At 43.6% G+C, this 27258-nt stretch overlaps 1 protein-coding gene across 3 annotated transcripts in view; it reads right to left on the reverse strand.

The window, feature by feature from the left end:
• The window catches only part of PTGFRN (prostaglandin F2 receptor inhibitor), an 85285-nt gene that overhangs the window by 32467 nt on the left and 25560 nt on the right, over positions 1–27258 (reverse strand). For 2 of the 3 annotated variants that reach the window (XM_080576111.1, XM_080576112.1), the window contains exons 2-4: positions 5675–6040; positions 4448–4867; positions 1485–1868 (exon numbers count right to left, since the gene is read on the reverse strand). In XM_080576111.1, the coding sequence (XP_080432237.1) occupies positions 1485–1868; positions 4448–4867; positions 5675–6040 (1170 nt within the window). The remainder of the gene's footprint in view (positions 1–1484; positions 1869–4447; positions 4868–5674; positions 6041–27258) is intronic. The other variant, XM_080576113.1, reaches the window with a different exon arrangement.

The following is a 27258-nucleotide window of genomic DNA, read 5'->3' on the forward strand; positions in this document are numbered from 1 at the left end:
AGTTCCCCTCCAGTTCACATCTAGGTTCGTTCATGCTTCCAACACGAGCAAGTCTTTGTGAATTTTAGCAGGAAAAAGGTGGAAGTGCCTTACCTACAGCATCCTGCATCACCATCCTGAATTACATTGCTTCTAAATTGAAGTTACTCTTTTCTCGTGATATAACTAGGAGATAAGATAGGTAGGCTGACGTACCCCTAAAAAGCCAGGCTTTTTAGAAGTTTTGCTGGAGTTTCATTCTTAGCATCTCTCCCAAGCAACTTTGCTTCTGAGCATATTTGCATAAAGAGAGATGGCCAAAGCTTAATGTTCAGAAAGGATAATGCAAAGTAAAATATTCACAGTCCTCAGCATGTATATGACCCAATCGATCTCCAAAACACATTTTTCTCAGGGCGGGGGTGTAGGGAAAGATATTGTCAGCCAGCTCTTGTAGGCCAGGTAGATCAGACAAGCCTGTTGAACCTCTGACCTCCGCTCCAGCTTCTGCAGCTTCTGTTCTGTTTAGAATGAACAACTGCTAAACACAGCTCCTCCTAACCACAGCCCCCTTGCAAAAAAAAAAAAAAAAAAAAAGAATATTGATAGTATTAGAGCTATAAGAAGGGAAATAAAAGGGAAAATAACTATGAACAGCTGGGGAATGAAAGAAGGAGAGAATAAAGAGATCATCAAACTGCTGTTTAAGTAGATCTTTTTTTCCCACTAGTAACTTAAAAAAACTTGCTGCAGAAATGTTGCAGTAACTTAAGGAACCCATAGGTTCAGGTGCACAAATAATCCTTTGTGTGTCCAAAAGGACAAAAACCCACTCATGTCTAGAACTGAATGATCAAAAATGCACCAGAGTGGGATATTAAATACTGCAGCAAGATCTGCTTTAGTGGTTACTGTGCTAAACAACACTTCTAGTTAAGCTCTTAGCCAGGTCTCTCTTGTTCAGTCACACGATTCAATAGTGCGGTCTCCTAAAATAGACTTGTCTGTTGAGGGAAGAGAATAAAGCAGCATAAAATCCTATCCCATCCTAAATCTACCAGTAGGATGTGGTCTGTCTCTAGTGATTAAAACAAAAAAGAAAACAATTTGAAAGCTATTACAGTTCATTATGAAGTTTGTATCATAAATAATTGTATGGCAAATGATTCAAAAATGATGGGAACCACATGGTATCACTGTTTGGAGCTCAGAAAGAACACCTGCTGCAGTATCAAAGCCCTGCTGACAGTACACGGGAAATGAAAGGGGACAATATGATACTGACGCAGCTTCAGCCCCTGGAAAACAAGGCGGACTTTTAAGTTCTGTTTCCCAGTTACAGACAGTTCAGTGACATCCTAAAATACTATAACATACAAGCCCAGAGAGAGATGATGGATGCAAATGTGTAAGAGATTAGATCCTGCAAGGTCCTTTCCCTTTTCTGATAGGAATAAGAAATGTGTGGTACAATATCCATGACGTTTGCAAGCAGAATCACTCACCTAATGCTGTCACCACCACACTGACTGGCGCAGATGTCCTCTCCACCACTTTATGCCAGCTCCCATTGTGCAGTGGCACCCAGACAGCTGCTTGGCAGAAGTAGTACCCAGAGTCTTCCACACCCACATCACGCACCAAGAGGCGATAGGAATTCCTATCGACATGGCTCAGGCTGATAAGAGTTGAATCACTGACAACAGAGTCATGGTCCATGCTCAACAAAACCTGAGCATCTGACAAGGTGTCATCAGGTGACCCAGAGAAATACCACGTCACCTCGGCTTGGAAAATACCACTCCTGTCCGTTGTGATGTTGCAGGTAAGGTCCAGGGAGTCCCTTTCAGTCACGGACAGATTGCTTGTTGAGATGAGCACATCTAGAACTTGGAAATGAAGAGAGAAAAATTCAAACAAAAAATAAAACATTGCTTTTATTATTATTTTAAAGAGTCCACTCACTGTAAGTTATGCAGACCTTCACTTTCTATTACAGAATTTTCTCAAGTAGCTCAGTAGCCCCACTTTCAAGCACCCATAGACTATTGTGCTGCATCATCTATTATAAGACAAGCACACATTATCAAGCAAGCAAGGGATCTTTGATAAAGGTGGGAGAAAGAAGTGAGAAAGAACAAGGTTTCTATGCCTCAACAGCAACTGGTCTGTGAAGGCTTTATTCTAATCACAGACCGTACACCACCCTCACACAGCAGGAAAACATGAAGGATTCTTATTCTCACAGGAACGTCAAGGTATTTGGGACTCTCCCTCAGAATGGAAAATGTCCACTGAAACCACTAGAAACTACACCAGAACTGTAGTAGCTCTTCTCAGTAGTTCGACGAGTCCCGCCTTAAACAGGCAGCTAAGAGCAGATCAATGATTTCTATGTAAAACCATGTTCTAGTACCTAATACATATCCATCTGTAAAAGCTCTCTAGGACTACCACCAGGAACTAGAGACAGTATAGAAATGCCACACTGTTTTTCTGAGTGGCCGCAACTATTGCCAATAAAACCACAGCAGTACTCATCTCACTGCTCACCACTTGATAGCACAGAACAGACTGAACAGAGGCCAGCAAGCCTCTCCTGAGAGGCAAAGCCAAGTCCCCTATCTGATGAATGCCCCACTGGGACTGGAAACAGTAGGAAAGCCTAGTTAATTTAACAGACCAATGCCAGAATACAAATTAAGAGCCCTCTGAAAAGTTAAGAGCAGTGTTTCTCCAAGGAGCACCTCTGTCTTCATGCACCAGTGACAGGCATTCAGAACCTGGCAGGATAATCACTGAGAGGGACTCTAAGAGAGTTTACTCGTATGTGCCTTCTCAAGGCTCCTTTTTTGGTTGCAGAAGTGCCTGAAGGCCTCACTTAGGATTATATTCCTGTTGTGCAAGGCGCTATTAAAAAAGACATACAGGAAAAAAGTCAGGCCCAAAGAGTTCATGATTTAAGGACACCAAAGTAGAAAGAAGAGTATAACTGCTTTTTCTGTTGTTCCAAGTAACCTGTGCTACTTATGCAAGTAGTTACACAAGTAGCTTTGTGCATGACTTTATTTTTTTACATTAGATAGTAATTTCTGTTATTATTTTTATTTTATTTCTACAAATTCAACCCTACAGTTTACAGCAGGTAAGAAGGGAGGGGGAGGCTAGAAAGCTTTCTTGCCCCTGACAAAGTGCCAGTGCTGCCAATGACTGAGCTGAAAATGAAGGCCAAAGAAAAAATACAAACCAAACAGGGAAAAAAAAGACACACATACAGAGGGAACATTAAAAAACTGCCCCATTAGGCACTGCTACTGGTCCTGGCCATCCTCATCCTGTTTTTCAGCCCACCTACTTAAGCCAAATTCTCCACAAGTGCAACAAAACAAAGAGCTACATCTCTTAATTAGCAACCCCTGTCTCAGCAGAGAGTACCTGCAAGCTTTACTGTGTAACAGACACCCTGAAAAAGGGGCAGATTGATCCTGTCAAATTTCACAGGCTAAACACCACCAGGATACTAAAACTACATCCAAGGGAGCTAGCCAAAACCCAGCAGTTCTGACTTTTCCCTATAACAATTACAAGATTACAAAAATGGAAAGATACCCTTATTGTCTGAACACTTTGAAAAAATACTGTCATAATCTCATATTTCTGAGACCATCATTGCCTGTTTTGCCACCTATTGAGTCACAAGAAGCATCACCCCCTGCTTTCCCCCCTCCAACTAGCAGTGGCAATGCTAATGCAATTAAGCGCTTAGTGCATCTACTCCTGAAACCCACATAGAAAGGGATATCTGGATATCCTCAGCACAGCACTACGTGTATTTTTGTCTCCTTAGTCAAGCATGCAATGATGCATTTAACAGTGCCCGCCAACACAGCGGAGCCATCAGCCCAGTGATCCAGTGGTAGTGATAGAAATCAGAGGATAATTTGTCCTTTGAAATTATCACTGCCTTTCTCTTTTCTCCCAATCTTTCTATGCCATTTTAATACATAACATTCACATCTGTCATGAATCACAGTCCACTTTTACAGGGGAAGCACAGCGGTTTAGTGCTCTCAGATAACCTATGTTAATGACAGCACAGACGGCAGGTTTAGGTTGCTCAGGGTTAAACACAACACTATTTAAGAAATAGTGTAACCAGAGGAAGTCCAAAGTGAACTAAGGATGAGATAAAAATCTCAGTCTAGGCACATAAGAGATTCCAGTCAATCCTTCCATGCCATCATCCCCGTTGCCCCCAGAATAAAAGCTAGCAAACTCATGCCAAGCATATGCTAGTAACTCAGATGTAAACAGGCCAGCTATCCAAACAGCACTCTAAGCTCTCCTGGAAAGGTGTCCTCATTTAGTTCAGCTTATCCAATTTCTACTCTCAAGAAGCATCGCCTTGTGGGCACAACAGCATTGCTGTAGCTACGAGCTATGGCCCCAGCCCAGCAGTAACACTCACCAGTCCGCTGGATCGACACACTTGCTATCTCCACACTCTTCTCCTGAATCTTCTGCCATGAGCTATCTGCCCCTCTCACCCACTCGCTCACGAGACACCTGTAGACGCCCGCATCCACCGACGAGGCCTGGGACACAGACAGTCGATACGTGTCATTCACTCCTGTGTCCAAGCGGATATCTCCATTACGGTAGCGCTCCTCATAGCCAGGGCCAGGCTGGAATTTGCCTTCATGAGTCAAAGATAGGATGTCCTGCCAAGACAATCCACTTTTGATCTGCCAAGTCACGTGCAGGTGAGTGTGCTCCGGTGAGGTGGTGATTGCCGAGCAGCGCAGCTTGAAGGAGTCACCCTCAGAGAGTTTCAGAGATGTTGAAGAACGTGCTTTTGAACCGCTCACCAATAAGCCATCAGAAATCACTATTAAAAAAAGACCAAAATACTCAAATATCATAAAAGCAAAGAAAGAAGAAAACACCCACAATGACCTGTTTGGATATGAAGCACTAAAACTACCACCTCTCCAATCGTTCCTTCTTCCACACAAATACATTCCAGAAACAAGGAAACTCGACTGAAAATTCATTCGTCACCCGCTTCAAACAAGCCAAGGCAAGCACTCAACTTCATTTACCCTCCCCCACTTCAATTTCTCATCCAAGTAATATCATTCAGACTATTCCCATCCAGAACCATCTTGATTTTCATGAGAAAAAGAGACAACACAAAGAGAAAAAACAGTCTCCCAGATCATTATTGAAGAACCCTAAATGAGAGAGCAAGGCTAGGACATAACTGCAGGAACAACATGCTAAAGAAGAAATGGAAGACTACTTCCTTCATAGAAAGATCTCTAAATGACACTGTCTAAATAAGAGAGAACACAGGCTATGTTTTTACCTGAAGTTAGCCCCTCTACCCAGAGGCTTAGTGACATTAAGCATTTGCAGACATCTTAGGAAAACACACTGGTTAGTTTTCCCATATTTATTTAAATATTTCCTAGATAGAAAAAGCAAAAGTGGTGTTTAGAGTAACAGCTCCCCTTTGCTTCTTCACCTCGCTTGCCCTTGCTCCTATCATGCCTCCCAGTTTTGGCTTTAGTAGAATCAAACAGGAAAAAAAAATCACAATGCTCATAAGCGACAGAAATTCGACGTTATTAAGGGTACATCTATAATCAATATCAAAAACAAACTTAGAGCACACCTCACTCTTCAGAAATACCTTTCACTTGGACCTCAGCATCATAATTTCCCTGAACGGTGGCATCAGTGCTGGGCGTAGAGCATTTGTATTTCCCTTGGTCAGTTGGCTGGATGTTTTTAATCACGAGTTCCACAGCATCGTTGCTGCTCCGTCTCAGTTTGATATCCCCGTGGCCCACACGTTTTTGGTACTCCTCAGAGGTGAAGGTAGAATCCCAGGTACTCACTATCCGCACGAAGTCAGTCTCTCGGGCGAACTCCCAATCAAAGTTCTGCTCGCTGGGTCCGTCGTAGTCACTAACGCTGCAAGGGATCGCCACCTCTGTGCCCACAACTCGAATCAGAGGACCTTTGGGTACCCTCACAATGCGTCCTCTGCAGAAAGCTAGGTTGGGGAATAAGGAGAAAGAAAGCAGACAGTTAACAAAGGAATCACCAAGTTAGCCTTTGACAAAAAAATGTGAAATACAGTAAGGTTGGGCACCCACCCTGCAGAAAGCTAGAACTAGTAAGAGCAATCTTTCCCATTAACGTTTAATCTCATTGGAACAGCATGGGCAATCTTTGGTTCATTGCTTATTTAGTAATGTGTTAGGTAATGAAACACGGAGATGAGGAGAGAAAGATTTAAAGAGGAAAAAAAAAATGAGAACACTATTTAGCCACAGGTCCAGTGGCTAACAGTTTCCACCAGAGGCAAAGTGGTAAGCCTCCAAGTGCCACGTTTCCACCAGAGGCTAAGTGCAACACACTTAAACAGCATTAATTAGTGGTTTTCATTACTACAGCAATGGCATAATCTAATCAGGCATTTTTATAAGTCTTCTGCTGACATCAGTAGAGGGTTCAAAGAAGGAAATTCTAACTCTCCTTCAGCTTGACAGCCATAAGAATAGCAAGTTGACATTCTCCAGAAATGAAGTCACCTCTTCCCTGCAGGATCTTGGCTTCTCTAACGCAGGTGAGCTTCCCTGCTTTCCTAAGTGACTTTAAAGGAATTACTGATTTCCACAAACAGTGCTTGAATGGGTTTCTGCAACCACACCTGCTTCCAGCACCCACTTCACCTTTAGTGGAAGTCCCAGAACATGGGAGCAGGAGCAGAGCGTGCTCCTTCCAGAGCATGGAAAAACCGTGTTCAGACTGTTTTCTGGGACCATCTAACTTGAAGGACAGAACAGCAACAGCAGTTCTCTGCTGAAGGCTGGCACAGCAACGTGTTATGCTCCAGGCAAAAGCGTGAACCACTTAAACTAGCCAGAGGACCTGGCAGACATGGAAAGAGACTTTTCTGGTTGATTTGGCTCTGTAGCTCAAAGAACAACCCCAGCGTCTGCACATGGATCTTGGCAGATTCTCACTTCAAGAAGAGCAAACTGCTTTGATTCATAGTTCCAACGAGAGAAACTTTTTCAGCAAAAGAGAGTTACTACCTAAGCTTAGTCTCCAAACAGGAACAACAAAACGCTTACCAATATTTTGCTGTGGACATGGATACCACAGTTCCACATCCACAGCAAAATGGCAGAGCAAGAGAATGGCAGAACAAGAAAAGCCAATATGCTAAAGGGTAGGTATTGCAAAAAACCAAGTAGACCACCATAACTATAGCAGCAGCAGTTGGACCAAAGGGTTGATCTAGAACATATCACTCAGGCAATGTCAAATTTAAACAAACAACCCACGTATGCATGAAGCCCAATAACTCACAACTGCTCTAATTCACCAGTTGAACCAAGGACTGACGCTGTCTTTACCTCTGCAGCTGGTAAGGAGATGTAGTCCCCAGCATGCTCTTTGCCTTGCAGGCTGTTCATGTGCATGGGCTCGTTCCTAAGAGCCCAGTTTCCTGATTGCCATGACTTTCTATTCTTGCCATTAGTATTTTATTACACTAACCTCAGTCAGCAATCAAAATAAGTGTCTTACCCCCTTACACCTCTCGCAGAAGACTGTTCTAATGTATCCGATCAAGTGATTGACTAGTCCTAATAAGGAGGCCAAACTTCTCTGAGTCTTTCACGCAGGAGAGAAAAACCTTGACTAACTATGTCTTGTCCCCTTGTTTAAGGGGATCTCTCTAAACACAAGCACCATATATTAAAATCCAGAATACAGAAAAATAACCAACAACAAAAAAAAATAAAGAGAGCTGAGGGGCCCCAGCCAATATATTCTCACCACGTCTTAAGTTCCAGCCCCATTCAATCCTTCAATTTAGCCTCTTACAGAAAGCAGGAACATCAGCAGGTAAGCTTTAAAGCACTGCCTCACTTCCACAACAGCTTTGAACAGACCAGTGTGAGAAGTCAGCTCAGGATCCTGACTAAGGGCATTACTTTTAAACGCTGTCTTCTCTCTAGAAAACACTCTCCTGTGACACTAAAGCAAGCAGACAACACTGTTCTGCATGTGTCTTCAGCTGTAGACCCACATACCATGTACTGCACTAATCCAATCCAGGGGTGACAAAGGCACACTGATGTGGCAAGGGCTACACATTTGTGCTTGAGATTAGCACTGACAGCTCTGTTTCTCTTCCTTCCGAGGTTGCTAAAGACCCTCTGACATTTAATGAAGGTAGTGGTGATTAGCATCTTTGTAAGAGAAGGCAGACAAAAGGAAAGCGATAGGGGAATAGCGATTCCTCCGTGAATCTGTTCAGAGTCGGTACCCTGCTGCTGCAAAGCACTGCCTATATCCTCTTCACAACAGACCCAGAAGCATGCAACAATTTCGGTTTTACACAAAGGTGGAAGGCAGGCAGTGGAACAGCTACAGGAGAGAAAAGGGACACCCTGTAACATTTTCTTATGATTTCCTGCTTTGCAAACAAGAACATTTGTTACTGCTAAAAGAGAGGAGAGTTCCCATGAGGCAGGAGCACAGAGACAGCATCACGAGGTAAGAGGATGTGTACTTACTGCAGAGCATCTGCTGTGCCCTAACTGCCTACAGGTAGGGAAGAGAGTGCACAGGGCTGATACTCGAGGGTGAGTTGCTATTCTAGGTGACCCAGGAGGCTCACTGTCTAGCAACCCGTGAATTCAGGGTTCTGCTTTTTGTCCCGTAGCAGTCAGCAGCAAGGATATCCCTAGCTGCTCAACAAGGTGTTGTGTTCTTCGCTGTGCATTAGGGATTAACGTCTCATGTAACTGCAGCAGAAGGCACCAAGCCACAGACACCAGTCTTGGCAACAGCAAGATCCATTTTGCTCTGGCAGACAAAACGGGAGCTTTTGCAAATATTTTGTTCTTGCAATGCCCTGTGTTAGACTCGCACACGCCTCCCTCCATCTTCCCAGAGCAATCCAAGTTCAACTCTCACAATCCAGAAGAGCTTCGCACTCAGTGAATTTATTGGGAACATTTATTTTTCATGACACCTAATATATTTTAATGTTAATATAAGGTGACATGTTCTTAATGAATTCACTTGAATACTATTTAACTGTACAAACAGATGGATCGGGACAGAACAGTGAACATGCTAGTGACAAAGCTCAACAGAACATAAGCAGTTTATGATGGTGCTCTCTATGATACTGAAAAAAATGATGGGTACTTAGTATGGACTTGGTAATTGGCTCTGTATCATAAACTGCAATGCTGGACATCAAATCTGAGTAGAAGATGAACTGCTTATATGCAAAATTATTTTTATAGAGCCCCCAAGCACTAGATGAAATTGCATGGAACTACTTTTCAAAGCAAAAGGTAATGGAGTCACTGTAAGGAGGCCAGCACACAAACACAAAGCATGGGACTCGTTGCTTGGGCTCATTAGACAGCTGACAGGCCTACCTGGCAACACTGGTGCTTTTGGGCCAGAAACACCCAAGTAGGAGGGCAACCACAGATCTTTCATGTCTGTTTGCCAAGAGCTTGGTTAGAGAATTCCCCCTCGGAAATGCACAAAATACTCCACCAGAAACACAGGCAAAGTATGTCTTAAGGTAGAATAATAAACTGGGGACTGCCACGTCAACAATATAGAGGCAAGATATCCCAGACACAGCCGGGTTAGTTTTGAGCTAGTGTTTGTTCCCCACTGATGTTGCATGAAGTACTTAGTTTAATTTGCCCCGTCACTTAGATGCGCCATCTCATCGCTGTCATGACATGAAGTATTTTCAAAGGAGAGCGCACAGGAAGCAGATGACTGAGTAGATAGGTTGTGAAGTCAATCCAAGTACATTAAATAGCAACCTGTCATTTTTAGGATAACCAAGAAAACAAGGCAGCAAAATCAAGAAGGACCTAGATAACAAGTGGTCTGTTTAAACTCTTAACCAGCAGCAACTCCTCAAGAAAGTAGCTGGTGAGGATTTCTTCTTACATTAAGGACATTACCATAGATAAGGAAAGCCTCCTGGGAGCTTCATCTTCACACAGGTTGTGTATCTACGCATCATTTGTGAAAGAACAAGATGAGAAGTAATCTGACGAGTCACCCACAAGGCTGAGAAGGTATTGTTATTGTGAAGGACACACTTCTGCTTCAGCACTCTCTTACACGAGGTGCTTCCCCCAGCCCGCATGAGACTGCTCCATCTAATATGAAACCATGTTCTCTTAGCAGCCCGGAGAAGAAAGTCGACTCTCTTCATCCGCCTTCCAAAGGAAAATGCAATGTGACATGCAGTAGGAAGTCAATTAAAGCCCAAAAAGTGAGAGCTGACGACTCACTAAATTGGCTCAGACTGAGCACTCTGCATCTGAAAGGACACGCAGCCCAGCTCCTCACCCAAGGCAGCCCTGGGAGATGTAATGACAACTTCGCTGATGCCTTTCATCCCCAAAGCATCTCAGAAGAGCTTTCCAAACAAAAGGTTGTTTCATTTGCCAACTAAACGTTAGCATGCCTGGGAAGGAACTACAGCAGCCCTTTCAAATTCACAACGGTGTATGACAGGAAAACATACAGCACCCAACTCTGCAAACGGTGGTAACGATTTTCCTTCTCTCAACTCCTTCATTTATTTTCAATCCAGGCACAACTCTGCTGCAACCCGGTACAAATGAGGGGGTTGAGCAGGGACAACCCTTCCTGTGCCACGCCAGAGGACGTGCAGTGGATTCCTCACCACGAAAAGCTGTGCTCTCTGCCTCCAATTTGGAGCAAAACGCCTGATCTCCCAATTCTGTAGCACCCTGCTCAACTACAGCGTTTGTGACGCATGAAGCCATTTTACAACTTGGAAGAAAAAAGGGATTTTATTTTTGCATCTTTTTTTTTTTTTTTCCTACCGCAGAGACATGTCCACACAAATCCTCTTCCTCTGTTCTGAAAAGAGCTGTTCAGGCCCCCGCCCGGAGGCACTGAGCAACTTTTCCTAGCCAGCAGACAGGTAAAGAGACAGGCAGCATGCCACACAGTCCCAGGCTCTTTTCTAGGGAAGGAGAACCAAAGCATATCAGCAGGAGAGATTACAATCCTTATCTCCAGTCTTCCCCCCCTGCCTCTCCTCCCAGCTTCAATTATCAGGCAGCTCTCCACATCAAGAATGACATATGTGACTATCGGGGAGAGAGAAAGGAGCTTTAACAAGCACGTCTACAATGTCTGAAAACCCTTCAATGCTTTTACATACATATATTATTTTTTTTAAATATATAACACTGTTTTCCTAGAAGTTGCACATTAACACAAACAGCACGTTGCTTTGGAATTTCCCCGTGCACCTTTTTAAATGCAATCAATTCAATTTTCTATCCTACGTTGCCTATGTAGAAGAGAAAAAGACAGAAGGAGATTAAGGAGAATAAAAGGGTTTTTATTTTTTATAGTACCAGAAATCCAGCTAATTATTGAAATTTCTTTACTGGTCTTAAAAGTAAATGAGATCTCTTACCATCCCTGCATAACGTGCGCCAAAAGCATACTCTTCTTTCCAGTGCAAAGAGACGCACAGGGGTTGGGACCTACCCTAGACAAAGCGGTAGGCTCTCGCTCTCTTGCTACTCCTTCAAAATTACAAAATTTAGATCATCCTAATCAGCAGAAGCAACCTGTCCCTTACAACCAGGCAGCCTGAATCACAAGGGGCTCCTTTAAAAGAGACCAAAGCTGATCCCTTACATCTAAGGGGTAATCGCCATACTAGCCTGGAATTACTCGAAGCAGCCTGTGCTCTGTCCCTTGCACAGCAACGGTACTGCTCTACCTCCCTGTCTGCTATGCTCTACCTAAAAAAGGACTGGTAGGTTTTTGTGGCTTGAAAGATGTGCAGTGCATCATCTGAAGTTATCAGAGAAGAGCGAATGAAAGAGTCCATGAGAGAGACATTTACATTGTTCTTTCCCAGGCGGCTGGGATTCTTTTTTTAGATAATGCAGAGCTCTTATCAAAAGGAATTAGCCTGGGTGTAATTGCTTAAAACCCATTATCTCTATCAGGATGAAGAAACGCATACTGCATCTTAAGTGAAGCCTCAGAAACGCTATCAAACTGCAAGGCTGCTGGATTGCTCTAATCTCCGTGCCATCTGAGATATCTCCGAAAAGCCACATCTCCAGCCCTGGGTGAAAAAGCAAGTACCTTCACAGTTGGACTCCATCTATACCACGTGGACTGGGATTCACATGAAAGGATTAAACAACATCTTTTGCAGCACAGTAATGAACTGCTGTCTCCTCTATTCATCCCACACACATCTCCCCCAAGAAAAGGGATTTCAAATGCCCCTAAGTGAATCACAAGGCTTTCACTAGGGGCACGGTTCGCAGTTATCCTATGGTGCATCTCCCCAGTTTCCAAGAGTCCTTTTGCACAGCTGTGTTAAGATGCCTGACACCTTAGTTAGCTAGCTACCTAGGCTCTATTTGTCATCAGTAGAGAAAAGTGCTCCAATAAATTCCTCTCTCATTGCTGCTTACGGACAAGCCTCGCGAGACAACCACCTGAGCTCAGCAGAAAATAAAAACAGATTTTTTCCCTCTTTTTCTTTTTTAAAATACACTCCATACATGCAAGACACACCATCACAGTAGGCCAGATGAATATCCAAGGAATCAGGCCTGATCCCTTCTGCTCAACGTGATGATGTTACTTTGGGTAAGCACAAAAAGGGGAAATAAGGAGCCACATAAACCTTTCCCGGCTATGTAGAACAAAAGCCTAGCTTGCCAAACTGCGTACCCTTTGGTGGGCAGAAAACTGCGGCACCTCCAATCCAAACAGAAGAAATGTCTAACAGGCAGAGATGATACTGAAGATTGCGTTATACATTCCTCTGGATGTCAAACAACTACCACATATGATCTCTATTTCCTTTCTCTACCACCGACTGACAGTTGAAGATAAAAGGCTGCATGTAAAGAACTACTTTTGGTAAGTCTCCAAAATGCTGCTAGGAGCAAAGTGGGAAGGAAAGAAAAAAGCAATGAAATGCAAGAGTCAACATGCTGCTTTTTCCTGGGTCTTACCTGAAAGACCTGCTCCTTTTAATGATCTTAATTTACTTTCCTCCATATACTCTCCCAGAACTTTCTTTACCCTACTCTATCAGAGCACCCCATTTAGGTTACCTGGTGACATCCAAAAAGTCCAGGGACTCTAAAACTGACATTTAGACTGTCTCACCAGACAGGTGATTTTCTTTTGTTCTGCCTCAAAAGCAATTTGTATTGCAAGAGGACAGGTTCAATATGTCACATTTTAAGAAAAAAAGTTGACAAAGCAGTCAAGCCCACGACTCAAAGCTGAAGAGTTGGCACAGTTGGAAGCGGGGCTGCAACAATTTGCAGAAATGCCATTTTAAAAATATCTCCACTTTTTTTTTGTGGGGGGAGGAAGGTCACAAGAAAAAAAAAAGTAATATTAATCCCAACTCAAGACGAAAACATACATTTACCAGAATTTAAAAAGTCCTCAAACTGCAATATACAGAATTAAAGTCAGTGCTGTTCTGCAACATCATTAACTTGCACTTATCTGTTATCTCAGATCTTTCCCAAAGCAGTTGGAACTGAGCAGAGCAGTCCAAATCCATTTGCTCTACACTGTAATTTCCTCCGGGCAGAGACCAGCCATTTTCTTTGCTCTGTGTGGAATGCAGCACACCTCTAGCATTGAACTGAGCCTTCTTTGGATTTAACTTGAGAAAACAATTAGACTAGAATAGATCATTCCTAAATCTGCATTAAGTAAAATCACACAGTGTGAAAATCCAAAACAAGACAAAAAAATCCAAATCCAAGGCAAGATCATGTTAAACTGTAGAACCTAATAAATTTTTCAAGCAGCATGATTTTAAACTGAACATAGCACCTAGCAGTGATGGGAAAGCTTTAAAGCTAAGAAAAAGTATTTTTGTCAAAAGACTTTTTAAGAGATGCACATACAGCAATATCCACGTGCTTCATAAATCTATAATTTCACAAAATATTAATTTTAAAAAGGAGACTGTAGAACATTCCCACCTTCCCTCTCTCCCCAAAATAATTTCCATGATTACCACTCCTTTTTCTTCCCATCTTCCCAGAGCAGCAGGTATTGATTTTTATTGGCATAAAGTGATCATTTGTTTTCAAAGTTATCTTTAATATTAGGTAATACACAAAAGCACTCAAAATGCTTTCAAATATAGGAAATGCTGAATCCAGTATGAATCTCCTTTTACCTTTCACTTCTATTAAGAACAGAGCAAACAAAAAACTACCACAGAATAGCTGTTTGTCTTTTTTACTGGCTCAAATTTGGTGCTCCTCATCCACTTCAATTTAAACCCGCGCTTCACCTATACCAAAGTCCTGCCTAAAGCCAAGTGAAGTCTAACGGGGATTGGCAGAGGAGATTAAGGAGCCACAAACCCTTTCATAATCCAGACACTAATCTTACCCGCTATTTCCCCAAACTCCTTGCTGAGGATCATTTCACATCTCAGTACACAGAGCTAATTTCCCAGCAAGCATTCCACGGGATGAGAGAAGCCATCACGCAGACTTCAGCGAATCCAGAGCCAGGCCTGGCTACAGGAGATGGCAGCCACAACAACGAACATCCCAACACCATGTCAGGCTCCTGCAGTCTCTGGTTGCTTTGGGATCCCCAAGGGCAGCTTCACTCTCTTTGCATCTGCTGTGGTGAGAGATTTAAGGAGGTGACGGGGCAGCAGGCCTGCAGGAACTGCTGGCCACAGCAGCATATGGCACTGGCCCGCCTTGGCTCCATGCTTGACAGCTGATTTGCAGCCACAGGAGCCAGTGGAGGGATGGATCACAATGTTTGAGTAATCCTCTTTATCTGTAATTTAATTACCTAACAGTCCATCTTCAACAAAAATAACCTCCAAGCAAGAGCCCACATTAAAAATGCCAACAGCAGATGCACACCGAATGGGCCAGCCGTCTTCCTGCAGAAGATACACCTGGACAAACCAACCAACGAGACCACACTCATGTGGTACAACAGGAGCCATTAGAAATAGATCAGGCACTCCTCATTTCAAGCTTAGTGCCCATTTTGCCGTAGCACACCGTTACTTCACGTAAAGATGAAGACAGGAAGATCTGTTGAACTAGGCAAAGAAGACATGAGCAAATGAGTAGGAGACAGCTCTGACTCTTGGTGCCCCCATAGCTCGGGAGGCCCTGAGGTCTTCACGCAGTCACCTGCACCACCACCGCATCTGTACTCTTGCCTGTAACCTGGAAAAAACAGAGGGCAATGTTTTCCAACCCCTCCTCTCAATTCCTAGATCCAATTAGCACTCAAAAGCCAATTTCAGGTCATGTGGAGCAATACTGTTTAGTATGCTAATCTCTATGGAGCCTGCATGTTAGGAGCAGATATTTTCCTCCTAGACAAGAGGGAATCGTACGCATGCGTACACATCCGGAGTATAATTTAAGACACACCAGGGCTCTTCCTTCTTTAATATAAGATTTGCATAACTAATTCTGTAACTGAGAACAGGAGCGCAAGGTATTTACAGTACTTGTTGCAGCTGAGCTTTTATTATTTGCTATGGGACTATGAGAAACTCCCTTGCCCCAGAAAAGGCAGCTAGTTTGGTCTCCAGCATTAAAAAAATTACACATGAAGTTACCCCACCTCAGAAAGAGTCAGTTTTCATTAAGGTATTGCCTCCATCTTGCAAAGTAGAAGACTGCAAGGGGTCTGGAAGGGGGCAAGAGAAAGGAAGGGGTCTAGATCAGAAAAATACAAGAGGCCAGGGGCATAAACAATGCCTAGAAGACACGCAAGGATTCAGGTCAAGGTCTTTAAGAGGGTATGTGTAACCCCACACAGAACATTAAATAAAATTACCCCCAGAAGGGTCTGCAGAACAGCTGGCTTTAAGAGAGACACGCCACAGCACTCTTCATTATTTGAAAGAGACTCTTAAATACCAACATACACATTTCCAGAGACACGGGAAAAGCCTTCACAAACAACATCCAAATCAATCAGGTTGCTCGCATTAAGACTCCTGAGAACTGAGAATAAGGTATTTAAATCAGTATATGGAACACACAATACTCTGTTTACTTCAATAATATCTAAAAAGCAAAAAAAGCTTATACTGCATCATTTATAAACTCACAAGACTAGCACAACTGTCTGCTTCAGCAGCCAGTCCCAAAGGAGAAAAGGCTGTAGAAGGTTGATGCCGAGGCCCCAAGAACCACACTACACATCTGCTGGGGGTCTGCACCACTCTGGGTTTGGTGCCATAGGCCAAAAGGGCAACTGAAGCACAGCAGATGTGCTGTGAGGAGATTCACCTCAGCCATTCAGTCCTTACCCCATGTAAAAAGGTAACGAGGATGCAGCCTGTGGGCTCCTTCTAAAGGGTACTGTTCACATTTCACTTTTGAGAACTTGAATGTGGAGATGGGAACTCTTCCCAAAAATCACAAATGTGACTTAAGCCATCAACACTTGTCCAGGATATGGAATCCACCCACCCTCTGCAGTGCTGCTCATCCCTGCTCAACAAATTCCAAGGCCAAAGTTTCCAAAAAAAGTGTGCAAGAGTTGAAAATTTGCTGGCATTCACTGCCTCCCAGAGCTTGAAGGCAACTTAGCTGTGTAATTAGCTGTCTTTTGCCTGAATTCTACCTCTGGAAAGCTGTTCTCACACGTGAAAGGAAATGACATTGTATGAGACTGCTGTTTATCCTAACCAGGCCGGACAAAGAGAGGAGACTTGCTGGAACGGGTGGGCAGGTACAGGCATGCGTGAGGGATTCAGAAACCTGTGGAGAAATGAACAACCCTGGGCAAGACTCGCTCCTGGTACAACTCTGCTCCCATTTACCCCTGTCCTGGAGAGAAGCAACCTCTTTGTATTTGCCCTCTCTAGAAAAAAAAAAAAAAAACAGGAAAAAAACACTCCACTGATGACCAAAGTTAGCTAGTTCAAGAAAGCAAAAGGCTTAATTTTCAAAAAACCCTGAACATTAACCCTAATGTTAACCTTCCAGGTCTCTTCATAACATTTCAAAGCTCACAGCCTCAAGCTCTCCACCTCCTCTCACCTCTGAAAAGCTTGCCCTGCATTCAGCACAGGTATTTTGTTATCTCCAGGAGCGGAACAGAATAGCAAGGTTCATCAATTCAGTACCTGGCTGAAGAAACCAAGCAGTTGTCCCCTGTTCCCCATCACAAACTGAAAGTTTTTTCCCGCTTTAGATTATAGGCCAGCAAGTTTTCACTGCTATTTTTTCGACTGACTTTCAGCATTTGCAATAGTATCTACTCTTTCCTCTGCAATCAATGCTGAATAGCCTCCCTTGTATACACAGTAGCACATACCACTACAGAATGTCACACACGTTTAAGCTTAGGGACAATTTTATACCATTAGACATTTGAGCAAATCCACATGCAGCCACATAATGAAAGACTGCATCGCAAAGTATTGTTTCTTCAAGTCTTAGCAGTTGGCATTCAGCCATGAGCCACTAATTTTCAGATAAGCATGCCTAAATACACATCTTAATACGCTTCCTGTTATTCCCACTTTTAAGAAATTTATCTCACAAGTATTTACTTTGCTGCTGTCGCTGCCATGCTGCGTACAAGAAAGGTCAACATCGCAGGTGATAAAAAGAGAAGGGGAAAGTTAACACACAAAGAGCAGCTGATATATACCCTCACCCAGCACACTTCAGAAAATGAAACTTCAAGAGGTTAAATGCAATGCCCATGAGTCAGCAGACTTCTGGAGGAAAACTCCGAGGCTAAACGTGAGGATACCACCTCTAACTTAGAAGGTCTCCAAGCTAGAGATGGTCGTGAGAGGATGGTAATGGGGAGGATGTGTTCTCTCTTCCCTAGACATCCAGTCTTGGCCGCTGTCAGAGGCAAGATACGAGGCTGAATGGACATTTCTGGTCACCCTTCTCTCTCTCCAGCTTCTGGAGGTTGGAGGAAGTGCCTTTTTCCACTGGTTGCTCCTCAGTGGCAGCCAGGCTGGTGGTTCCGCTGTGCCCAGGAGTGAGAAGAAAGGCAAGAAAAAGAAAGAAAGAACAAACACAGCATTTTCAAGTCAGTCTGAAAATGAAAAGCGAGGGAACCCTTTGGGGCATGACACGGAAGAGAAAGGGCAGAGAACCAGCACAATGTTAAAGCAGCAGGAGGAAGAAAATACAGTTTTTGAGAGAAGCCCAGAGGGAAACTGCTTCTTTCTTTTCTGCTCCAGTCTCCTTGCAGAGCTGTTCTAGGGTTACACTACTTAATAAGACAACCTACATACAAATTAAGTAGCTCTTAATATTTGGGTGAAACTTGGATGTCCTGAAATTATTCAGTAACTAACACTTATAATCAGCTTACACGGCAACAGACAGCAGATTGCACTCACCCTGGGCACCCTCACATTTGCTGCACTGGGAAGAACAGGTATGACCCAGGGTACCTTTTACAGCACAACAAAAGACTCCACAGCCATGCTTCACCCCAACAGAGAGCATGCCAGACATTTTCAGGCTCCTGAACATGTATAGGGCATAAGAACTCAAGACAACGTTGCAAGTTCCAAATAACCATTGCATCAGCAGCAGCACAGTGAGGTCTAAGTCTCAGAAGTCTTACACCAGCCACTGTATTAACACAAAGGAGTAATTTTAACACTGACTGAAAAGAAATGACGTCTGGTGCAAGCGCAGCAGCTGTCTAACAGCACACAATATAGAGCACCATACAAACAGAAAATGGAAAGTACAACACCCATTTAGAAATTCAAGGGTGTTAAAATTCATCAGGAAAGCTGCAGACTTCTCCACAAACACTAGAATTAGCAGCCCACACTTTTAAACAGTGAGAAAAGATTCTCAGTAGCATCTTTTAAGCATCTTTGAGATTTTAGCTAACGTTCATCTCTCTGAACTGCCCCTCTGGCTCCCCAGCGGCACTCTGGTAACAGAGATGTACTCAAGACACAGGGAGGGCTAACATTCCCCAGAAGTACCTTTGATTAAGCCCAGGAAGTGGGATCATAAAACACCGCTGTCCAATGGGCAGAGCAAGTCCTGATCCTTTTTCAGAACATGTCCTGGAAGCCATGTGAGGTCAAGGCAAACTACTCACCCAGCCTTGGCACCAGGGACGATGCGAACTGACATACCTTCGAGGATGCAAATGCAGAACACTGACCCATACATAAGAAAACAGGAAGCAAAACAGAAATGTGAACTGCAGCTGTACAACACCAACCTATACCCAAGAGGTGTTCTTTTGTCACTTAGGCTGCAAGCAATCTGCCTGTTCTCACAAACATTAGCAAAAAAGGGATAAGCAAGAAAGGCACTTGAACGCTGTGCAATATCAGGAAATTCCCCTTGCTCTCATACCTCATGATAGCGTTCAAAAGGATAGCATCACTTGAGAAAGTCAAAGTGTTGCATCTAAGCCCCAGCGGGCAAAAGAAAAGGAGCTACGCCTTCACACATCCTGTGTCTCTTTCCAAGTGTTAATGCAGCCAGACTTCTAAACGTATGGTTTGAAACAAAGGATCCTCCTCCTCCCAGCTCTGTAGCTATGCCAGGTCCAGCATCAACAAGACAACAATTTTAAAAGACCATAACAAAGACTGGCATGTATGTAAATACACCAGAAGTATTTCTCTTTTAATCTCTACGCTGTTAGTAATTTGTACTTTAAAGTGTCCAAGTACTATTTCCACACCCTGCTCACTTGAGTTTAAAGCATCCCAAAATGAACTGCTTTTAGCTTTCTCGCTGGCATGGCAGCCATAGATCATGTTAGCAGCACTACCCTATAACAAATTTTGTTTGCTATTAGGCAGCAACCAGAATTATTACTGTTGTAGGAAACCAGCAAAGTTCCTAGCAGGCACTCCTGCTGCTAGCGGAGAGCTGCACAGCAGCACTTACAGAGCTCCAGTTAACCGCGCGACTTCCGCCTCACCTCACTCCCTGCCTCCCCACTAAATTTTTCAGAAATAAGAACAAGTTTTTAGAGATTAACGATCTGAAGAGCATTTCCCAGGAGCTTCAGCCAGTTAAAACAAACAACATCAAATTAAGATGTTTCAGAGAATCCAAGCAGAAGAGCGCCGGCCATAATGCAAGGCAAGAGCAGCCCACAAACGCTTCCACTGTTTGCAGTTTTATAGCCTAAGCCCTACCAAGAGTCAAAATGTGGGGTACAAAGCATGCTACTAGTTCAGCTTCTGCCTTTCCTCAGACAAAACACAGATCATTTCAAGATCTTTGTCCCTTTCACAAGGCATAAGCAAGCCTCGGACAAGGGATAGCTACAAAGTCTTAACAGAAAATACAGAACAGACGTCCAGTTCATCCCTAGGTTGAAAAGCAGCACTCTGCTTTTATCATAAAAGGAGATCCACGTTGCCGAAAAGAATAGGTGTTGTAAAAAAATCAGTTTAACACTTTCGTAATTATGTTCCCTGGGTAGCTTTAAGGTATTTGTATTTTCTGCCTGCCCTGTTCACACTACTGTACTTTCATCTTTTAGCAGGTCAGTGCAGGAAATTCACTTCCTATCCATCATCTGTAGCTGCTTAGCACTATCACTAAGATCTCCCAGAATTCTCTGAGATTCTATTGAGAAAAAAAAATCTCTGTACTGATGAAAAGAACCATCTTCATTAATCCGCCTGGCAGATGTATTCTTCCCTTCTGATCATTATGGGAGTTTACAATTCTAATAAAGCTGTACTCACATCACATTATTCACATTACAAAATCTCTGGAAAAAAGAAAGCTCTTGGGCATGGTGCTGTAAATCATCAAAAACACTTCTTATTCCTCGCTGATAAGCTCTTTAAGAAAGGGTTTGTACATAGTTGACTGCTAGGGAAAAGTCACAGGCATGGGCAGGCAACCGATTATCACTGAAAAAAATCATCTTGTAAGCAGAACTCAACTGAGATTATAATCAGAACCCTGTTTTCTACGTGGAAGACACATTTACACAGGTTTTAGCCTGAACTTGGGACTGAAATCCACCCAAAACAGATCTATTGTAAGCCAAGGCTCTAAGTCATCTGTAGAAAGCCTGAAACAATAGCAGAGGTGAAAGCTCCAGCCCTGAGCACCAATACTGGAAGCTAGTAACAAAAACAGCATCATTATTGCGGGCTGTTTCATCATTTATGTGTTTGTGGAAATATGCAACAGTTGAATATTGTTGAAGTGCAGGCATTGCAGATATCAAAGACAGGCTAATATCATGGGTCAGGGCTGTATTTATGGGAAACTTCCTGCAAGAAAAGTTTAACTTGATGCTCTTTAATTTCTGCCTGTAAAGGAGGAGAAGTACGGTACAGACTTCCTTAGCCTAACTTCACAAGCTTCTGCTAAGGCTGGATGTCACTCAGTTAAATATTTGTCCCCATTTCCTCCTTAAATGCCAAAAATCTGAAAGGACAGAGGAAGGAAAACACTAATTGATTCCAATTAGCTTCTATCTCAACATACTAAACATAAAAAATTAAAAACTTGAGCAAACTGAGAATTAAAATATGCTAAGCATGGGGGAAAGAAATCCAGAAATGGACACTAGAGCCTCTAAATGATTATCACCATGAATTCAAAGAGCATTCTGCCAACTATTTCATTTTTAGAGCTTATTTGGTTTTAAACTCCAGTTTTATTATTACTTGAAACTTGTGACAGCTTCCATGCAATGCATAATTCAGCATGCATGTGGCAGAAATCATAATCAGAATTATAACTGCGAGTCACAGAGTAACTGTATAATCTAGTAGCAGTATTTATGTAACCACAGCAGTCTAAGGCAATGTTCTTTAGAAACCCTTCATTAGGCCAGCTGATAGAGCTGGAAGGGATGGCACACCAGTCCCCGTTCCGATACGGACACAGTGAGGACCTTCCATACAATTTCACAAACACAGTTATACATTTGCTATCATCCCCCATCAACGGGCTCTGCAGAGTCCCCCGGCCTCCCGTGGCTGTCCCTGTCACAAGTATACACTCCAGTGCTTCTACCCATAGCGATCCTCCCGCAGAGCAAAGTACCCAAGATGACCTGACAAAATCGTTGCTGGCATTCATACTTCTGATGCTGCTGAGAAGACTGCTTAGGCAGAAATAATAGATTTGAATGGAGGAAAGAAAAGGCAGGCAAAAGATGACTTCATGCACAGAAATAGATGTTCTGGAAGAGGGCAAGGGAGAGATTCCATTCTCCTGAAAACGCCAACGGTACGTATGGCCAGATAAGCACAACTCTCACTAAACGACTTCTATTCGAGTTTCTCAGTGGGCATTCACTGCCCTTTATCTATTCCGATACAAAGCAGGCATGCCATCTTTTCCATCAGAAAGGAGAACAACGTCTGCACAGACATGCTAGCTAGGAGACACTCTCAGGCTCCTGCTTCAAGCTCCCACCAACCGTCCAAACTACACCGAATGTATGAACCAGCACCTCCAAAGGGTGCAACAAAGGATGCAGAACAAAAGCACAGGTAGCCAGATTTGCTCCATCTTCTATATCTTTAAAGCGTCCAAAACAACCAAGTTTAAATCAACTGAATACGTTACAAAGTGGAATTGGGTTGTGCTCAGCACGACTTATCCATACACACTGCTGCCTCTCAAGAAGTAGTGCAGACCTCTGCTTTAAGTAGTATAAGGATAAATTTAATCTCAGGAGCAAATTTTATATCAAATTACTACAGAGATGGTACATGAAACAGCTTGTGAGGGATTTCGGGGTCTTGCTGAACAGGTCAGAACAATCATCAGGTCATTTTCTGTCATAATCTGGTGGCGTGCACCCAGGACTCCAGGAAGGTCTTAAAGGTAGGGCATTAATTACCAGGAGTTAAAAAATCTCCTTGGCTATATGTAAACAAAACAGTTGTCAATTTATGAGCCTTTCATATTTATAACACATATAAAACCAACCATTTACGGAGAGGTGCAGAGGGAAGCAGTGATGTTAAATAGCAACGAGAAGCACGCAGTAACTTTGAAGGCCAAAGGTCTTCCCTTACCCACTCAGACAAAACAGGCAGGAGCAGGGCAAATGTCCCCTCAGCAGCCTCCGTGTGCAAGTGTCAGCCAACACACCTGGCTGCTTTGCATCAGAAACTGGGTACCGAGCTCGTCAGGGAGCAAACTTGCTGACTAGCATGTCACCCAGGACCTGCCGCCATTTCACTCGGGGCAGCAGACATGCATTCACCCAGATCCTCATTTCACACAGGCCCAGCACAGGGCAGCCACCGGGCTAGGTTCATACCAACACACTTGAAAGCAGAAAGCTGTCCTCACGTTTACCAAACTCCCCGAGACTCGCTGTCCCCCACCATTAATTCATGGCACTGAGTACTGTATTAGTTTTCTTTGTCCTCTGACAATCAGTACAAGGCTTCAAGCCCAAAGTTGTCCACCACATTATCCCTGTCAACACAAGAGTTTGACACCTGAGTAAGGAGGTAGGAAGAAAGAACAGTAACCTACAAGCAGCTTTTAACACACACAGGTCCTAAGGAGAAGGTCCAAAGGAGGTCCAGCATATTTCATTGCTACGTCTTCTAGTAGCCCATGTTCCCCTCTTAAAATCAGGTACCCCAGCTGCTGTTTTTCCCTTTACCTCCCCTCCCATGCAACCAAGCTCAAAAACGACCTTATGCCATCAAACCAAGATTATAAAATAAAATAAAAAAATCATGAAGTGGTAGCAAAGCTTTTCATCACTATGCCGCTCACAGCCTGCAGCTTGGGCCACTGCCTCCTACACCTACCAAAACCTCCAGATAGGTTCCCACCCCCTTGCACAACCCGCTCTTCTTCAAAGCATACACCCTGTGACTCGATTACTGATCATTTCCCTCACAAACTGCTTCTCTGAACACATGTCAGGCCAGGCGCCAGGCACTGAAGGTCTCACATGAGCAGCCCCCTCTGAGGAGGAAACCTCAGTCGCAGGGCTTTAATCCCAAGGACTGCCTGTTTACTTAAGACAGGCACTTGACCAAAGTCCCGCTTCGGACTGCAAGCGAGATCCTACAGCAACAAGGCAACTCCGACCCCAAATTGTCACTCGTATGAGAGCAGTACTCACGCTGGACTTTGGCCAAGCACGCATATGCAAAGCGAGTTCCCACCCCGATGCACCAATACCAGAAGTGTGACGCAAGAAGAAAATACAGAAGAAAGAAGCCAGCAAATTACTCTGATGGCATATACTTGTTCCAGGAAAGCCCTGTACAGGGACTGGTTTCTTGTTCTAGATAGGAATCGTTAATGCAAGGGAAGGACCCACCTTACAAAGCCTGGGCATGGAAATGCCTTGTCCAGGAATGTGCCCTGCATCCTGTCTGTAGGTTACCAGACTTAACATGTAGAGTAAAGTGTCTCTCTACAGATTCAGGCAGGGAGAACAATGCATACAAACCAATAGCTGACTGCTCACACCAAAAAGGTCGCAAAAAATCTTTTAAATGACCCTTAATAGCTTCTTTCCAAGTAGCTTTGGCTTATCTCACTTGATCCTCATGGATTTACCAGGAAGAGAAATTCTGTGACAGGCACACTCCCTGTGCCCTCTGGCCATGAGCAGGAACAAGGACACCCTCAAAAGTCCCCTTTGTCCTGCTGCTTTGGAAGGACACCCCCACCCAGTAACTCTGCTCACAGTACCACAGCCTCCCTTCCAGACTCTAAAGGCGGACACCAAAATCAATCCAGACACCACAACACACCCTGCAGCTGCACCCATCCCACTTCAGACCATGTTTTAAACACTGCAGGAGCTGCAAATCAGCTATGCCATTTACCTGCCAGCGGTCAGCAGAAAACTTTGCTCAGAAAACAAGGATATTTCAAGATTTATTTGCAGAGCTTCACGAAATTCGTGACTGCTACCAAGGCTGTTTTCTGGTGATAACTGCCCCAACAGCACCACCTCAGGCAGCAGACACACCTTTAACTCATTCTCCCATGTTAAGCAAGCCATTCTCCCACTGCCCTTTCTCTCCGGAGCATGTCCTGCTCCAGTACTCTCCCCTAGCCTTCCTTACTCCAACTCCTAACAACAGACACAGTTCTGTGTTCTGTGCCAAGTCACTGCTGTTATTTCCTCTCTCTTTTTTTTTCTTTTTTTTTAATAAATAACCTAACAAACCTAGGGCTGTCAGCAGCTTGGCAGCTATTGACAGGTGCCTATCAATAGAGTTGCCAGCATCCAGAGCTCAGTCAATAGCTTTAATGTCCATTCAACCCTGCTTTGTGACGGAAACGCAGGACCCAGGCTTACCTTGCTACCTCCCCGCTCCAGAGGATCACAGAGTGATTTTGCCTGCGATAAGCTGTCATGCTTTTTGTTTTCTCGCTGATGAAGCCTGCTCCAGGCACTCAAGCTCTCTAAGCCAAAAGGTACAGCAGGCCTTGCCTAGAACCCAACTGTGAGATCAAAGGGAAACGAGGTTGATGCAATAGGCTTATTGCTCTGCATTCATTTAGATCGCCGTATCAACTGAATATAAACAAGCACACTCTACGTACAACACACAGGCTCTTTACGTAGACACAAACTTCATCCATTGACAACACCTCCCAAAACACAGGATGCCACCGGGCTTCTGAAGAACACGCCACTTCTTTTGGGAAAAGGTGGAGGCTGCAACATCTGGGTGCACATTACGGACGGTGCTCTGAGTACAGAAAACAGGTTGTGGCTATGGTAAAAGGGAAGATGCCACCATCTTTCCCACCACCTAGCACAGAAGACCAACACCTCACCATGTGTTCCAACAGTTTCCCCTAAAAAGTAATTGCCTGTTTTCTACCCCAGTATTACTCACGATGTTCGAGTGGAAAAAAAATGCATGTACTGATTAAACATACATTACTATGGAAAAAAAAAACTACTGGAACCTAATGATTATTCACCCATTGTGTGAATTCTGAATTTTTCTCTAAACGATTATGTTTGGTACCCTGAAAATTTAGGAAGCATCCTGTGTTAGTTCAGCATCTGTTTCATATTTAGAAGCTATTCTTTGCAAACAGAGGGGTCACGCTGCTTTTAAAGCAGCTACTGCCAATTCTCTTTTGCAGGGCAGATTTAATAGCAAATTCCACTGCCACAGGATTCACTGTGTAATAATGAAGGGTAGTGTGTCAATAGATGAAACCGAACACATCAATAAGAAGCTGGCAGAGGTCCCTGTGGATGCCTCTCTTGCAACAATCATTTTAATGCGTGCAGGAGAACAATGCTGTTACAGCCTGCTCAAAGATTCCCCACAGCCACATTGCATCAAAGACTGAAACACGACGCTAAATCTCTGCAGTTGGAGCTAACAGTGGAACACGCACGGAAACAAAGTCCTTTACGTTGGCAATTATTCTTCTTAAGGCTGACAAACCTAAGCAGAGCTAGCTTTTGTCAGAAGCAGACTCTCGCTAACCATCCCGACCCCAGCAATGGTTCCACCAACCTCTTTTTAATGGCTACTGATACGGCAAGAGAAGAGTGACTCCAAAAGCACGAAAGCATGCAAATCACAATCATGAAGCAAGCATTAAGCAGCATAGCTGAACCACATCTTTAGGAAAGTCAGCAGAGAGGCAAGCCCAGACTGATCAAGCCTATTAAACAGAAAGAGTAGCATAAGTTCTTTACTTTTTTTCCGAGAGAAACTATAGCAGCAGCAGCAGGAACTGGTTTACAGCCAGCATGAAGTAAAGGACAAAGGGGGACACCTGGGAAAAAGCCTGAGAGAAGAACTGAAGCCAGAGAACAGAAGTTGAAAACCACACATAAAGTTTACATTGATTTTTTTTTTAAAGCCACATATAAGAAAGATGATATATACTTTGTCTGCCGTAAGCAGCAGGCTCTCACAAGCAGATATGATCAGTGATCCACACAGACCAGCAGCACATTGTTCCAATACAGGCCAACTTGGCAGAAGGGGGGAAAAAAAAAAAAAAAAAACCTTCACAACACATTTACAGAATTCTGAAACCGAATAAAAAGACAGCTTCCACTTCCCCGCCCCCAATTCCAGTTGTATTCCTCTGACACCTCAAAAAAAAAAACTGACGGAGTGCTTCCTCGAGGGACCTGAGACTAATTCCCCAACGAGCCTTTAGAAACAGATACTTTTCCAAGTCTTATAATGTG

Source organism: Anser brachyrhynchus (genome assembly GCF_964034855.1).
Source record: "Anser brachyrhynchus genome assembly, chromosome: 1".
Taxonomy (NCBI): domain Eukaryota; kingdom Metazoa; phylum Chordata; class Aves; order Anseriformes; family Anatidae; genus Anser; species Anser brachyrhynchus.